We start from the raw sequence: 14148 nt of genomic DNA, 5'->3' as shown, positions 1-14148 counted from the left end.
GTAATTCATGTCCCTACAGTGCTTTAATATAATGGTGATGTCCAGTTTAACACAGTGCTGGGGCCTCTCCTGTCCTACTAGTTCTCTTTATTATTTTCAATTTCATGTTTAGGATGTTTCTCTGTATCTCCTTTTTTTTTGGGGGGGGGGGGGTCAGGCAATTGAATTGATACTTGTTCCAGGTGTTCCAAGACTTCTTTTCCAGTATCGTGTTCTGGGAGCTATCAGTATGATTTAAATATAGAAATTACAGAAGCGTTAGGGGAAGGAAAACAAATTATACTAACATTTACTTTAGAAAGTAATACTTTCCTCTGAACAGCCTCAGGCCCAAAGCATTTATACAAGATTTAATTTACTTTATCTATTTAATAATTTTAAAAGGAGATTACAAAAAGTATATTATAACTCTAAGGAATATAGATATATTGAAATAGATACATTTATTATTTCTAAAGATATATATATATTTGCAGTTTAAACGAGGAACTTTGACCCTGTTTTATGCTAGCTTTTGCTATGCATTTGCCATCTCACCTTACATTTGTGTGAGAAGATGTGATTTTTTTTTTTTTTGGCACATTGCAATCAGAGCGCTCGATCATGTTGTGTTATGTGACACTGACGGATGGCACCCAGGGTTGGGGACGCAGTGCCGTCGGCGCAAGACCCCGCTGCGGACTGTGCCCCAGACTGCTGCTGGGCAGCGAGAAGACCCTGCGCGTCCCCCCTCTGCAGGCTGGGGTGGCCGAGGCGGGAGCAAGGTGGTAGCGTCCCCCAGGTAGCACCAGGGCCGGCGAGGAGGGCCGAGGCCGAGCACGCTGGGACTGCCGTGGCCCCCGCCAGCGCACCCCGCTGCCCAGGCCGCCGTACAAGGGGCAATTAGGGGGTCTTCAGGATGGGGGGCCAACGTGCGGAGAGTTGGGAAGGTAGGTGGAGAAGCGTCCAGCTTGGAGGTCGTGTGCGTATGATGAGGGGAGGGGTGCCCGGCAGTGACGCGGCACCGTCAGGAAGCATGGCGCGTGTTGGCGTGACTCGGAATGGAGGGTTTGGGCCTGGTCAGCGAACTCGGATAAAACTTCCAATTTGGAAATAACCAAAATTTGTACTTGGGTTAAAACGTCAAAGCAGATTGTTGCCACCCTTCCAGAGCTCTATTTTTGTCATTTCCTCTCCAAGATAGAAAGAATCTTTTTATCCGGTTTGGGAGTAAAGTAAGTGTTGAATGATCCTGATTTTATTTCGAGGTGGAAATATGGATTTATTTTTCATTTAAACGTTTCTTCAGTAGTCCCTAAAAAATAAACCTCATCTCCTCAGCATGAAAAAAGATTTTATGTTAAGACAACCCCAGTCACAGTTTAAGATTCCTTGCTAATGTAAACATGCTTAATTAAAGGAATGAATTTGTTGAAGACCACATCTTTGAAGACTCCATCCTGCATGGAGCATCCCTGAAAACATCTTTAGGTAACAAAGTAATCTCCAACTAGCACAAAGTTCCTCAAGGTGCCCAGAGCAGTCCCTGCAAATGGCTGAGCACTTGCAGACCCTGTTGACTATGGTAGGAACTGAGGACTTTCTCACACCCAAAAAATTGGGTGCTGAGGGGAAAATTTTCAAGTGATCTTTATTCATTCATAATTGTACTGAGAATTTCAAGAGCTCTGGTACAACCTTGGTGCCAGAAGAAGTGGACGGATTTTCAGGAGGACTCGGCTAAGTAAGTGTCTTCTGGGTAGAAAAAAGAATTCAACTTAAAAGTAAAGCTGTCCTCAAAATCTGACCTCCATGTGTTCTAATGCTTCCCATATGACTTCGCTGCAGGCTTTGTGCTCCCTTGTTGTAGGCGAACATAATGGAAAAGGGGCTTTTCATGATGACAACAGATCTTTCTTCCTCTCCCGCTTGTCTTGATTTTGTCTTCACCTTAATTGCTTTCTCACTCTGTGGAGTTGTTTAATCACGGCTTCAAATCATCTTACGAAGTGTTACAAAGTGATCAACCTAAGGACTCGCGTGTTGAAGGTTTAGTGGTTTTCCATCAATCTTGATTTGTCCTCACAGCTCATTTGTGTCCTAGGCTGATAGCCTGCATACCTTCTGGCTGACTTTTCCCTCTCTTCTTTTGAGCATGTGTTTTGAACTTCAAACTGTGCCCTGGTTGGGGGAGATTGGGTTTTTTGGCATTTTGCCATATTTAACAGCCATATGGGTTGCATTTCTGAGGATTAGACATACAGGAAAAGAAATTAAGAGTTAAGTCTGAGGCAGCAGTTACTGGGAAAGGTCAGAAGTTCTGGTTCCCCCAAAGCTGAGCAAAATCGCAGGCATCGAGAGGATACCAGCTCTGAGGTCTGATGCCATCTTTCTGTCTTACCCACTCTCAACCTTCAGCACAAGTTGTAGCCCATTTTCAGCCATCATGGAACACGATCCTTGTTTAAATTTTGTATTTTTACGTTTGCTTTTTTTTTCTTTTTGCATACTGTCAAAGTTTAGTCATTGCTTGCCATGGCGTCGGTATCCATGATCGATGACAACAGGCATGATGAGAAAACAACCGGCTGTCCTTCCATGTCCAAGAGCAAGTGACCGGCTAGGAGCACCCCAGGGTGCTGGCGGGTCGGACAGTGGGGAATCACGGCTGCCAGGAGCGGTATGCAGTGTAGTCTCGCGTGGGCGCGTAGGATGGGTAACCCTTGTTCTTTTGGTAAGGTGGGTGCCGGGGAGTCATGTTCATGTAGTCGCTCTGATGATACATTTTCTCCTTGCTTTTTTGCTGTGGGAGAAAAGTGAAGGAAAGTGTCAAAATATTTCTGCAATTAGTCTGTCCTGCCTGGAGAGAAGATTTGAAAAAGGAAAAGAAGAAAGGGGATGGGGGAATCCTTTGCACAGAGAGCTTTTGAGTGTTAATAAGATCTGAGAAAAAATTAATAATGGATTTGATAATTTTTTCCTTCTTTTGAATTAATAAGTGGTCCCACCAACCATCAGCTCTATTCACTGCTGAGGCTTTAGCCCTGGATCCCGGCTCAGGGGAGCAGGCCTCAGGCCTGAATGCATTCACAGAATTAAAACACATGTTCTCCTAAAATAATCTATGCATTTGCCCAGCCTGAGCACAAGGCTCCAGCTTATCTGCTGAGAGGTTTATAGCATTAGCTGTACAGGTAAACGAACGCTGCAAACCAAGGATACAGACTATTTTATCTCGCCCCCAGTTCTCAGCTGTGGAATGACTCAGCAAAAGCCAAACAGTCTGAGCCGTGAACAAAGAAATTCACTTAAACAGAATAAAATCAGCTCAGGCTGCATATGTCACCGTTTACCTACCACTTGTGGCAGGAATATGCAACGTATATGCTGTTAGGCGCACCCCTTCAAGAGGCAAAAGAAGCAGAGCTGATGTTAATCTTTTATCTGTCTCATTATCTGGGCTGCAAAAAACTCATTTCCACTGTTGAACTGCTGCCTTATAGCGGCCCTGTGAGACAGAAAGGCATCATCTCTTCTGCAAATAAGAGCAGCAGAAGCAGAAGGCAGGTGAAGTCATTTGCCTGCAATCAGAGGGAGCCTGTGGCTATGGCAGCATTTGAAGGCGTGACTCCAGCAGGCTATGCGCAAGGTTAGTGCTTTGGCATGGCTTAAGTGCTCCTTTGTCAGGGACTAAGTGAAGTGTTTCCATTTTCTTTCTCAATGCTGATTATACCTTTTTTTCCTTATCTCTTTTCTTTACTGAAATTTTCTTCCTATATACATATATACATACATATGTGTTTATGCACAAGTATATGCATCCACTGGTGGGTGGGTGTGGGTGTCTATGTTGTGGAATTGGTCTGTGTTAGACAATTTGATGGCTGAATCATGTTGTGCCTGCAGAGTGAGGCATTTAGTTACTGTGAGATTATTTAAGCATTTTGATATATAATATTTTATTTATATATATATATATATACACACACACACAAGGTGTTGAGTGTAAATTGCATGCAGCTTAAGTTATAAAATGCAGTTGGTGCATGTAAGTCATTAAATACAAGAGTTCTAGTTGTGTGTGCTCATCTCCAGAATACAGAATTTTTAATTCACCTAATAAAATCAAAGAGTTAATTTTGCATGAGAGAAATACATCTTACTAGCATGAGTGAATGCTAGGCTGTTCCAGGATGAAAGACTGCTACTTCTGGAAAGGAAAGCGTTTTTCCTCCAGGGAAGGCAGAACTGTAAGAAATTAGACAAATCTGCAGCTGCTTTCAGGAACTTAAGTGAAACAGGCTTGCCATGGCTGTCAAGTATTGTTTTTAGGCCCATTTTTTTAACATCTGTAATCTCTTCTAGGCAGCTTTATTTACATTCAACAGCACTCCAAGTGCATCCGCACTCAGAGTATGCGTTATCAGGAGAATACCAGCAGCAGTAATAATAGCAGGTAAAAATTGATGCAGCAAACACCATGCATCAGAGTGTAGCCTTGTCAGTCTTGCTAGGAGCAGACATCTTAGCAGCACAGTGCGTGGCCATTAGGGACCAAATGCACAGAGCGGAGAGAAATGGTTCAGCTTCTGAGTGATGGATTTGCAACTACAGTATCTCGTCGGGCAACAGAGCCACTGTAGCACAGCACTGTGACGCCAGCAGCCATCACCTGTAATCCTCTTAGCTCTACTGTGAGGCCTTCTCTGCAGAAAGGCACAAAGAAGAACCACCTAGCCTGGCTTTGTATTTGCATTTGCAATGCCTGATCCAGCCTGTTTTTCAGTAGGAAGAGGCATGTATTGAACAAGTGTATTTTGATGAAATAGATATCAGCCGAAACTTCGGCCAGCAGGAAAAGTGGTTTTCTGTATCCATGCGGTACTTAACCTGTTAGGGACTTTGGGCCCTTTAGACAAGCTACCTTGCAATGTATTGAAAATAGATATCTAACCTCAGGGGGAGATACAGGGGAAAGACAGAGTGCAAGGAACAGAGTTCTTCTCTACGCTCATCATTCCAGTCTTTCTCACGTGGGGAAAATAGCGTAAAATAAGCTCTGGGAGATTATGATCCTAAGACTCATTCAGCAAATGTGGCCTTCTGCTGCCTCTGCATCACCTGATACTCTTGTGGTAGTGCAGTAGGCCTGGGGGTTGGACCAGGCAAAACTGGATGGGACCTGAGCCAACCAGGTCTCCAGAGAAATTAGAAAGCAAAAATAATGAGCCTTAAGAATGTCTCTGCCTTCTCAGTGTTAATATACAGGGGCAAAGGAGAGACTAGTGAGATCCTGGTGCCCCTATTCTCTTGCAGGCAAGCTGCGGGGAATAGTGAATACTTGAGGAAATTGCTGGAAAGGCACAAGACACCAGTGTGGATGGTCTTGGACCAGTTCCTGGTCCCTAAAGATCGCTTTACTGCAGGTGAACCTCTTTTGTCAGAATAGTCCCACAGGGTTTTGCCAGGGATGCTGTAGGCTTCCCTGACACGGACAATTACAAGAGCTGGAGACGGCGTCCTGATATTGCTGGTGTGCCTGATATTGCTGGATGCTGGTGTGGAGGCCTGACTGCCCACCTGGAGAGCATCTGGGCTTTCAGCTCATCTTGGGCATAGCATGGGTGTGCGTGTGTAGCCAGGGTGAAGAAGCACTGCTGTCCTGAAAGTGAGGGATATCAGTGAACTGTGGTAGATGCAGCAAATGTAGCCTAAGACACATACTAGGGCCAAAGAGCATACGGAGCAAAGGAAAATAGTGATTTCTTACCCAGTAGTTAATAAAGACCGCAGTTATTAGCGTACTGTAGAAAGCAAGAACTCCAGTCACTGCCACCATAATCCAGTAAGAGCTTGTAGACTGAGACTCTTGCATTTGGGTGGGTATGTCTTTAAGGAAGAAAACAAAAACAACTTAAAGCCCACAAAAGCAACAACCTTGACCTCTCCTTATTTACCCCTTGCTCTAACACACCCTGTGTGTCAACCATATCATGCACCATTTTGAGATGTCTTCTCCAGGGATTGGGAATTTAGTCCTAACAGGCAACCCATCTATTTTGTTCCTGGGAGGGAAATGTATTGCCCCAAGCCTTTGTGTGGGGAATGTGTGTAGGCCTACAGAGATTTCCCAGCTTACCTTTCACGTGAATGACGGTCCCGTTGCTCTTCTCATTGTAGACATATGGCGGTGGATACATGGCCTCGATTTTGCAGAAGTAAATGTCGGTTTGGCTGGCAGTCATATTCCAAAGACTGAAGATTACTTTGTCTTTATCATGAATCCCTTTGCAGTTGAATTCTTTATTTGAATTACTGCTAATTTTGGTCATGTTCCATGAAACAAAGCAGACTTCAACTGCACTGTCTGTTCCTTTGTGCAGCGAAGCTCGGAATTCCTTCCCTGTCCCATTGTATGTGTAGTTGCAGACCAGAGTCGCTGTTTTGTTAGCCACAGTGAGCAAAGGATGCTGAGCCACTAAAATCTTGTTTTCTGGAAGGGGGGGGGGGGAAGGCGAGAAAAAACAGTTGTTTATAAAATACAGTATGAGACTTCAGAACCACACATCCTCCTGTGCAACTCTTCTCCATGTCTCCCCAGCTGACACTCCCTCCTTGGGAGTACTTAACCACTGAGCTGCAGAAGCAGCTGCTCACAGGAGTTCTTGTTGCAGCAAGTAGCCTTTATATAAATAATTACATAGTCACTAGGTGAGCCTGTGAGATCAAGGGTGTTTTTCTTCAGAGTCAGAACACTAGTACAGAAAGAGGCCCATGTGCCGGGGATTTAACACTGAGATTCAGAAGGCTACTCTGGGTGTGTGTACGCACACACCCACACACATATATGTAAAATACATGTATGTATGTATGGCTACCTTAGTCTATCCTTTTCTTAGTAGCTAGGTTCCCAGGGGATACAACGGAGTGGAAATACAATGAATTTAATGCTTAGTTTATCTGTCAGAAAGAAGAATATTATTTATATCCTTGCTTTTTAATCCAAGGATAGACTTGAAGTGGTTCAGCAAATTCCACCTGCAAACTCTTCAAGGATTTGGACCTTGGGACCTTGGGATTTGGACTAAAAGCATAAACTGCTATCACTTTAATAAAAAGTAATTTCTCTAGTTAGCAGCTGAAGTAGATTCTTAATCTCCCAAAGGACCCAGGAGATGACTAATTTGTTGCTGCACTGGCACTTAGCGCTTCAATGGCCTGCAAAAAAACCATATCACATGAAGGCATAATTCGGTTTGGATTGACCAGTCAGATACATAAACAGGAAATGTTTTCTGACATATAGAGCTCGGCTACCATCTGCCAAACAATGAAACATCACAAGGACTATGCAGAAAGACAGCTGCTTCCAAGAAAAATCATCCTATACAACTGAGGCCCCACTCTTCAAATGGTGACCTGTAAGAGAAAGGCAGTTTTGGATCTTAAGCTATGAACTTGCTAGAAGGACAGCCCTTTTGTGTGTGTGCGTAAAACCACATAAATCTTCATGAAAGCTCAACTCATTCATCAGCCACAGCTCTTGTATGAGATCTCAGTAGCCTTTGGTAGGTCCCTGGGAATTGCTATGGCTGAGAGAATGGCAGTTGGCATCTCTACCTCAAAACCTGCTGCAAAACCCCTATCCCTTCAACTTAATCTGTGTGAAGGAGCCTCTGAAAAGGCTGTTGAGGGAAATGGCAGGGGGAAGAGGCCAGATCTAGAATTCCCAGAAAATAAATGATTAACAATATGTAGGACTAAGTGGCTGTCTGTGAGCAAAGTATGTGTTCACACATGCACACGAAGAGGAAGTACTCCCACCTCTTGAGTAGGACACTCCTTTGGGATGAAGGTGACCCAAGTTTAGTTCCATGTTCTGCTTGACTTAAGGTTAGGGCTGAAGCCTGTCTCCCACGTTACAGGTGAGAGACTTGGCTTCTAGGTGGCTGCAGGACCATAGGACTGGAAGAGACCACTTGAGTCATCTGGCCCAGTGTGCTGCTTTTGGAAATGGACACATACAACGTAAGACACAGAAAGCAAACACATTCATACAATTGACACATCACGTACATAGATGCAGAAAACATCTGCTTCAAATGTCACAAAATGCATCCAAAGATGCTATGAAGCTATTCTTTTGCTGTTGTTGCAACTGTTTCATGTTGTACGACATTGATTATGAGAGTTGAGGGTGAAGACAATGAACATACATGGTGGTCATAGCGGTAGCCTGGGATGTGGGAGATGCAGGTGTAATCCCTGCTCCGAATCAAAACAGCAGATGGGTATGAGTGTGGCTCTTCCACATCCGGAGTGAAAGCCTTGACTCCATCTGGCTGTCCTGGGCTTTTGCTCCCATTCTTCTATCTATCTGAAATGCTATTCTGGGTGTTCAACTTTTCCTGGTCAAGGTTTGCTGCTGGTTTTGCTGAAGTGGCACCCCCCCCCCCAGCCAGCTCCCACTCTCCCACCACTGCGTAGCTGAAAAATTCCTGGCAGCTCTAGCTACCTGTAAGCTGGTGAGAGGGTCTATAAGACTGTTACTCCTCAGCTCTCCAAGGCTTGAGAGAAGAACAAGCCAGGTTTCTTTCAAGGGCCGCTGCTGGCTTAGCAGGAATTTTGGAAGCTGACCCAGCAGCCCCCTGCTAGGTATACCCTGGCATAGCAACAACTGTAAGACATGAAATGAAAAACACTGGGAGAGGGAGTGAAGTAAACACGAAGAGGTGCCTGAGTTGGCCAGGACTATTGCTAGGGTGTGGACACTAAAAACAGCCTGTGGCCAGCAGGTTCTCCGATTACCAGCCCAACCCATGAAACCACTGCAATTGTTCATTTTCTCACTCAAAGTCTTGTTTACCGACACTGCCTTCTTGGGAGAGCAGGTAGGCATGAGAGGGGGAACGCTCTGCTGCCTCGTCACAGCATAACTTGTCACACGCTGAATTCTCATGCCTTCAGGGAACCCAAATGTTGTGAAAGTTTTTGTTTTGATGCAGAGCGAGCATTTGCTGGCTTTTCCACTGCAAGAGCCACAGATCTTGGAATCCCAGAACTGGGTGACGGAGTTACAATAGGCAAGGCGGGTTTCTACTGGAGCTGCCTGCCTGTGGTGAATTTTCATCGAAATGAAGACCTTTCAGCATAACACTTGAGTTTCATCGGATCAGCATTTTCCGACAAAGCCTCTTGCATAGGCTTATAAGGCATTTTAGCAAGGGGTGAGGTGGTTTGAATTCCACCCCATTAAAGACCTGGTAATTGATCGTATTTTTATTGGCCAGAAAATCAATCTTTGGTCTAAGTGGGAGCTTGCAAGTCTCCTGTGGAATTGTTCTATATTTAGCATAGCGCAATTCTCACATCTCCATTCAGAGTTATTCTTCAGATTGCCACAGCAGTAGTGCCAAACACTACAGCCCTTATTGTCATAGAGACTAAACAATACACATTCAGAAGAGACCTTTTCTCACAGAATTTACAACCAAAATAGGTATTCAAAACAGATGCTTACAGAAGCATTAGCACTTCAGAAAAATGCTTGCCACAATACCTGTTTTTCATTGCAAGTACTTAAAAAAAGCAAATGAACACTTATTGCTCAGCCTGCTCAGATTTTTACTATAGTCAGAGGAGAGGTAACTGCAGATCTCATCTGAGAGACCACCTTCAAATATTCTTAAGACTTACACAGAGGCCAGTGACTTTGCCCACCTTTTGCTGTTGTGGGCTAATCTGGAGTTCTGTAATCTGGATGACATAGCTTCATGCCTCAAGCTCTACTATTTAACTACAGCTTTGGACCATTTTTGTCCCTGCCATGATATTGTGCTGATAATTGGAGACCAGACTCTTCTAATGCACCTATCTAAAAAAAATAACTCCTTCAACTTACTTCTGTCACTTGGATTTATGGCCCAGTCTGTTTGCCTTGCTGGATGTTGATAAATTGGCCCCACGCTTTTGATGCTGGGATGTAGGATGACTTCAAACGGTGGGAAAAGTTCATTTGTGGAACGCTAAATGAAGACTTTTCCTACATGGTTGGTTGAAGTTAAGCATCCAAATCCACTTTCACAAAGTGGTTCTACCATGTCAAATCTAAACTGACTGAGGGAGGTCTTTTGCCTTTCATTTGTAGAAGCGAATTACCACTCCATGCACGGCTTGACCTGCAGTGCCAGGAAGGGGAGGTCAGGCTTAGCCCACAAGGGTGCCAGTAAGGCCCTGCTGTCATCCTGCTCCTCTAGGCCTGGATTTCTGTGAACTGGAGAAAGTCAGTTGTGCCAAAGTGTCCATTAGTTTCAGGTGAAAATACAGTAAGGCCAAACATCCCTTACTTCCTTTGTGATCTGAATAGGATCTGAGTATATTTGCAGTAGGATCTGAACGTAGAAGGCTTGCACCAGGCTGCGTTCTGAGAGGCTGGTGACCTTCTGGGCAAACGTGAGCTGAAGCTTTGTTTGCCTTCACCAAGATGGTTTTTCTCGTAAATGTCACTCTGGGTTGGTTAAAATGGTGAAACTCTGAAACATTTAGTATGTGTTTCCATTAGTGTATGTTTTCCCCTAAATAGGGTTGCGATTGCTGTTTCCCGAGCTATGTTCAGTCATGCTGCGTAATAATAAATGTCTATATGGAGGTACTTGGCCTTAACCAGCCAAGAAAAGGGTAGTTATGAAAAATTGTCTACAGTTTCCAAGAGCTCTAAAGTCTAAAAATGTAAAATCATTGAAGTCAGTGTGCACATGTTGCAAGCTTTCTCAGGATCTTAAATTGTATAAGTAACGGGTGTGTGCTATCTCTAAATGCTTCTTAAGCTTTTTTTATATCTTATTTGTCATGTTAGACCTATCTTATAGTCACATGTAAGGTTTTGGATCTTGAAAAAAATGCCATCCCCACATATTATCAGTAAAACACTAACTCTCTAATTGTAGATCCTGATGCAAGCAAAACTCCATTGAATTTTTTTCTTTCTTTTTTGACAAGAAAGCAAAATAGAGACAACAAAGCATGGAAAATAACTATTTTGATTTTTTTTTCCAGAACTTTCCATGAATCATAATCAGCTATTGGAAAAAATATTCTGTAAAAACATATTTTGAACTACTTTTTTTCTTTTCCATGACAATTGACTTCAAGGAGTTATTTGCCAGAACAAGGAAGCTGGGAGAAGTTGAGGTCTCCATAAGCAGAGTGAAAAAATGGCTCACTTAAGTTTCTGAGGGTCTAGGGGAAACGTGAAAGCAGCTCCTTAACACACAAACAGAAAGACACGCCGCTACGTTGTGAAGCCGTTCCACTTTGCTGCTGGTGATCTGTGGTGTTCAATTACTTTTACTTTTCTTCCCAAGGTGCAAGGGTCTTTCCTGGTTAGTTTGGTTTTAGGTCAACCAGCTGGGTGTATAATGTGCAGCTGAAGAGATCTAACCATTACAGACTTGCTCTTTGCTAATCTTTTCTCCTTTGGTGCAAGTGCTGCCAGAAGAACAGTACTTCGTAAAACACAGGTGATACTTTTGTTTTAATCAAACCCAGTTTAAGCACAGCGTTTTGTTTCCTTGTTTTTTTGAACAAGAATTTATTATGTCATCCTAATCTCAGCTAACCTCGTCTCATGCCTCTTCTGCAGTCTGGTAACCGTAGTGGGTTAGAGGTTGATTTGACACCCAGAGACCATAAGCCAGAAGGTTATGCGGGTAGTAAAAAGATGAAGTCACTTGTGGTACGCTGCAGTGGGAACCCGCTTGCATTGCTTAATTCACAAAATGCACAGGACAGGCAACTTGGTCTAACTGCCTTTATGAGAGACCATAGCAAAGTAATTATGTAGCCAGTGGAGGTGGGGGGCAGACTTTGTAAACATTGGTGCTACTGCAAAAGGGAATACACAAACTAATTTTTTTTTTAAGACCGCTTCCAACTTTACAGTTCCACAATTCAAAGTGAATATGCAGCACTCATCGGTGCAGTCTCTCAACAGCAGAACAGGATAATCAAGTCGGCTGTCTTTGGTAAAACAGAATACTTGAGGCCTTTGTGGCTTGAGGAAGTCCTGCAGGGTTCCTCGTCCTTTAATGCTTTCCACGTAGTAAGGATCATTCATCTTGGGACCAAATGAAAAAAGGTGGAAAGGGAGCATGGGAAGATGAGAGCCCTAAGCAGCATGCTAACTCATGTGCTTAACTTCAAGCAGTTGAGCAGTCTCAGTGAAGCTATGGAGAAACTCAAGTGCTTAGCGCAAAACAAGTGTATACATGTCTGTCGAATCGTGGCGTAACTCCTGTGTCTGAGTACTACATGCTATACTTTATTTTGTGGCAATTGAAAAGAGTTGTTTAAAAGCTGCTGATGCCTCATGGAAATTTTTTTCAACTGTTCACCCACTGTTGCTACTTATCCCCTCCTGGAGTTAGTGTCTTGTCTGACAACCCACTTGGCTGCTGTGGAAATAATTGTTATGTTGCAAACACAAAGTATAAACACGGGGAAAAGGTTGAGGAATGCCCGTGGTCTCTCAAAGAAAAGTAGATCATGGTTTCATGAAAATTGCAATGCCTTTACTGAGAAAGAGAATTACAGGAAAAATAAGGCATAAATAAGCAAAAAATAGAAGCAATTATAGCTCTTGCGTTAGGAAAAGCAACTCTTTAAAGATGTTCCATATGTGAAAAGTTTTGCACTGGAAAACAGAGTTTTGTTCCTTTCTGTATATTCCCTGTAAAATACAAAGCACTGATATTTGGAGAAGACCCAACAACAAGCATTCGCAGGCCAACAAATTGAAAAATTGTCTGCTTCAAGATTATCATAGCAAAGCCCATCAGCCCTTGCCTTGCTTTGCATTTTGATGTATCCCTTGGAAAGATGTGTTAATTCTGACCATACGAACACTGCATGAGCGAGAGACAACACCACGACAAAATACCCTCCACCAGAACAACTGACGATTCAGAAAGGTTCACCAAGACCTCCGGACTTCCAAGTCCCAAAGAGACAGTTCTGTTGTTGAAGATATTCTCAGGAAAAAGGCTAGGCATCTATTAAATATCAACACATTACTAAACAAAGCAAAATTCAGGAACTTGGCAGTTCCCATCCTCCCAGATCTGAGCCCAGTAAGCAACTCTGCTTTTGTTCCTTTTATTTGCTACTGCAGGTGGGTTCAGCCCCGCAGCCCGTGGCGTCGAGCCGGCCTGCGGGGGAGATGGAGCTCTGCGCTGGAGACCTGGCGGTGGAGGAGAGGGGGCCCCGAGAGGGGCACTGCCGCCACCGCTGCGCAGAGCCCCCAGGAGAGGCAGTAAGCTGTGCAGGCACCCATGTGATGTGAAAACTTGTAAAGTCTGAGGGAGTGTGGAGTAAAACCCCTTCCACCTATGCACGCAACTTCCAAATGCATCCAAAAAGAAGCCAAGTTATAAAGGTAGCTTTGGGGTCTTGGAAGGATACTTGTGGCAGGAATAAAAATCAGCCGCTTAGCTGCATCAGGTTGATCCATGTGCAGTCTTACCAGCATGCTCTGTCTCTCCCCTTACATCCCAACACAGGATACGCTGTGCAAAATGAGTTTAAAACTGCGCTAGACATTCTCCCACCTGATGATGAAAGCAAGGAAAAAGAGCGGAAAGGCTCAACATGTTTGCTGGTTACCTGTTACATGAGCGGCCGGGATGAAGCAGAGCGCCAGGAGGATCCCCAGGAGCATGGTGCTGATGGTGGGCCCCGGGCCTTGTCCCCACCCCCTGCCAGCACTGCGGAGGCTCGTGGGGCCCCGCACCACCAGCTGCACCGCGAGGCCCGGCTGCACCCTCGGCTGCTCGTGCTGCTGCTCTCCTCCTCCTCCTCCTCCTCCTCCTCCTCCTCCCCACTCCACAGCGCATGATACGCAGCCAAGTGAAACCGCTGCAATGGCAGTGCTTGAACAGGAAGTTCAAGGGTTTTTTTTTATGACTTTAGCGTTAGGAAGCCTCCTGTGCCTCTGCAAAACTCAGAAACATCTAAAAGGTAGTGGGAACCTGCCTTTCAGAATAGGGAGCGCTGTCCCTGTGGTGCCAGACTCGTGTTTGGGGCTTTGAGGATGGCTCCTATGACAGCGAGAAATGGGCTTCACCAGAGATACAGGGCTGCCTCCCTTCGCAGCCCCCAGGATTGATGACTTTT

General features: G+C 44.4%; 1 protein-coding gene across 1 annotated transcript; it reads right to left on the bottom strand.

The window, feature by feature from the left end:
• Positions 1-424: 424 nt before the first annotated feature.
• Positions 425-13892, bottom strand: CD28 (CD28 molecule). Its single transcript, XM_009688628.2, has 4 exons — positions 13639-13892; positions 6119-6472; positions 5750-5868; positions 425-2782 (listed from the first exon to the last, which is right to left on the bottom strand). The coding sequence occupies exons 1-4, from the start codon at positions 13691-13693 to the stop codon at positions 2642-2644; spliced, it is 669 nt and encodes a 222-aa protein (XP_009686923.1). The 5' UTR covers positions 13694-13892; the 3' UTR covers positions 425-2641.
• Positions 13893-14148: the final 256 nt, after the last annotated feature.

Source organism: Struthio camelus, chromosome 6 (assembly GCF_040807025.1).
Source record: "Struthio camelus isolate bStrCam1 chromosome 6, bStrCam1.hap1, whole genome shotgun sequence".
NCBI classification, from domain to species: domain Eukaryota; kingdom Metazoa; phylum Chordata; class Aves; order Struthioniformes; family Struthionidae; genus Struthio; species Struthio camelus.
This window is presented reverse-complemented; position numbering and strand designations above follow the sequence as displayed.

What these genes read in the sequence shown, in the direction of transcription:
- CD28 (XM_009688628.2), bottom strand. Translation starts at nt 13,693, where the DNA reads ATGCTCCTGGGGATCCTCCTGGCGCTCTGCTTCATCCCGGCCGCTCAT. An exon ending in GACCGTCATTCACGTGAAAG is followed by an intron (nt 5,869 to 6,118) that starts GTAAGCTGGGAA and finishes TCTTCCTTAAAG; the next exon opens with ACATACCCACCCAAATGCAA. An exon ending in CGGTCTTTATTAACTACTGG is followed by an intron (nt 2,783 to 5,749) that starts GTAAGAAATCAC and finishes TTTCTCCCACAG; the next exon opens with CAAAAAAGCAAGGAGAAAAT.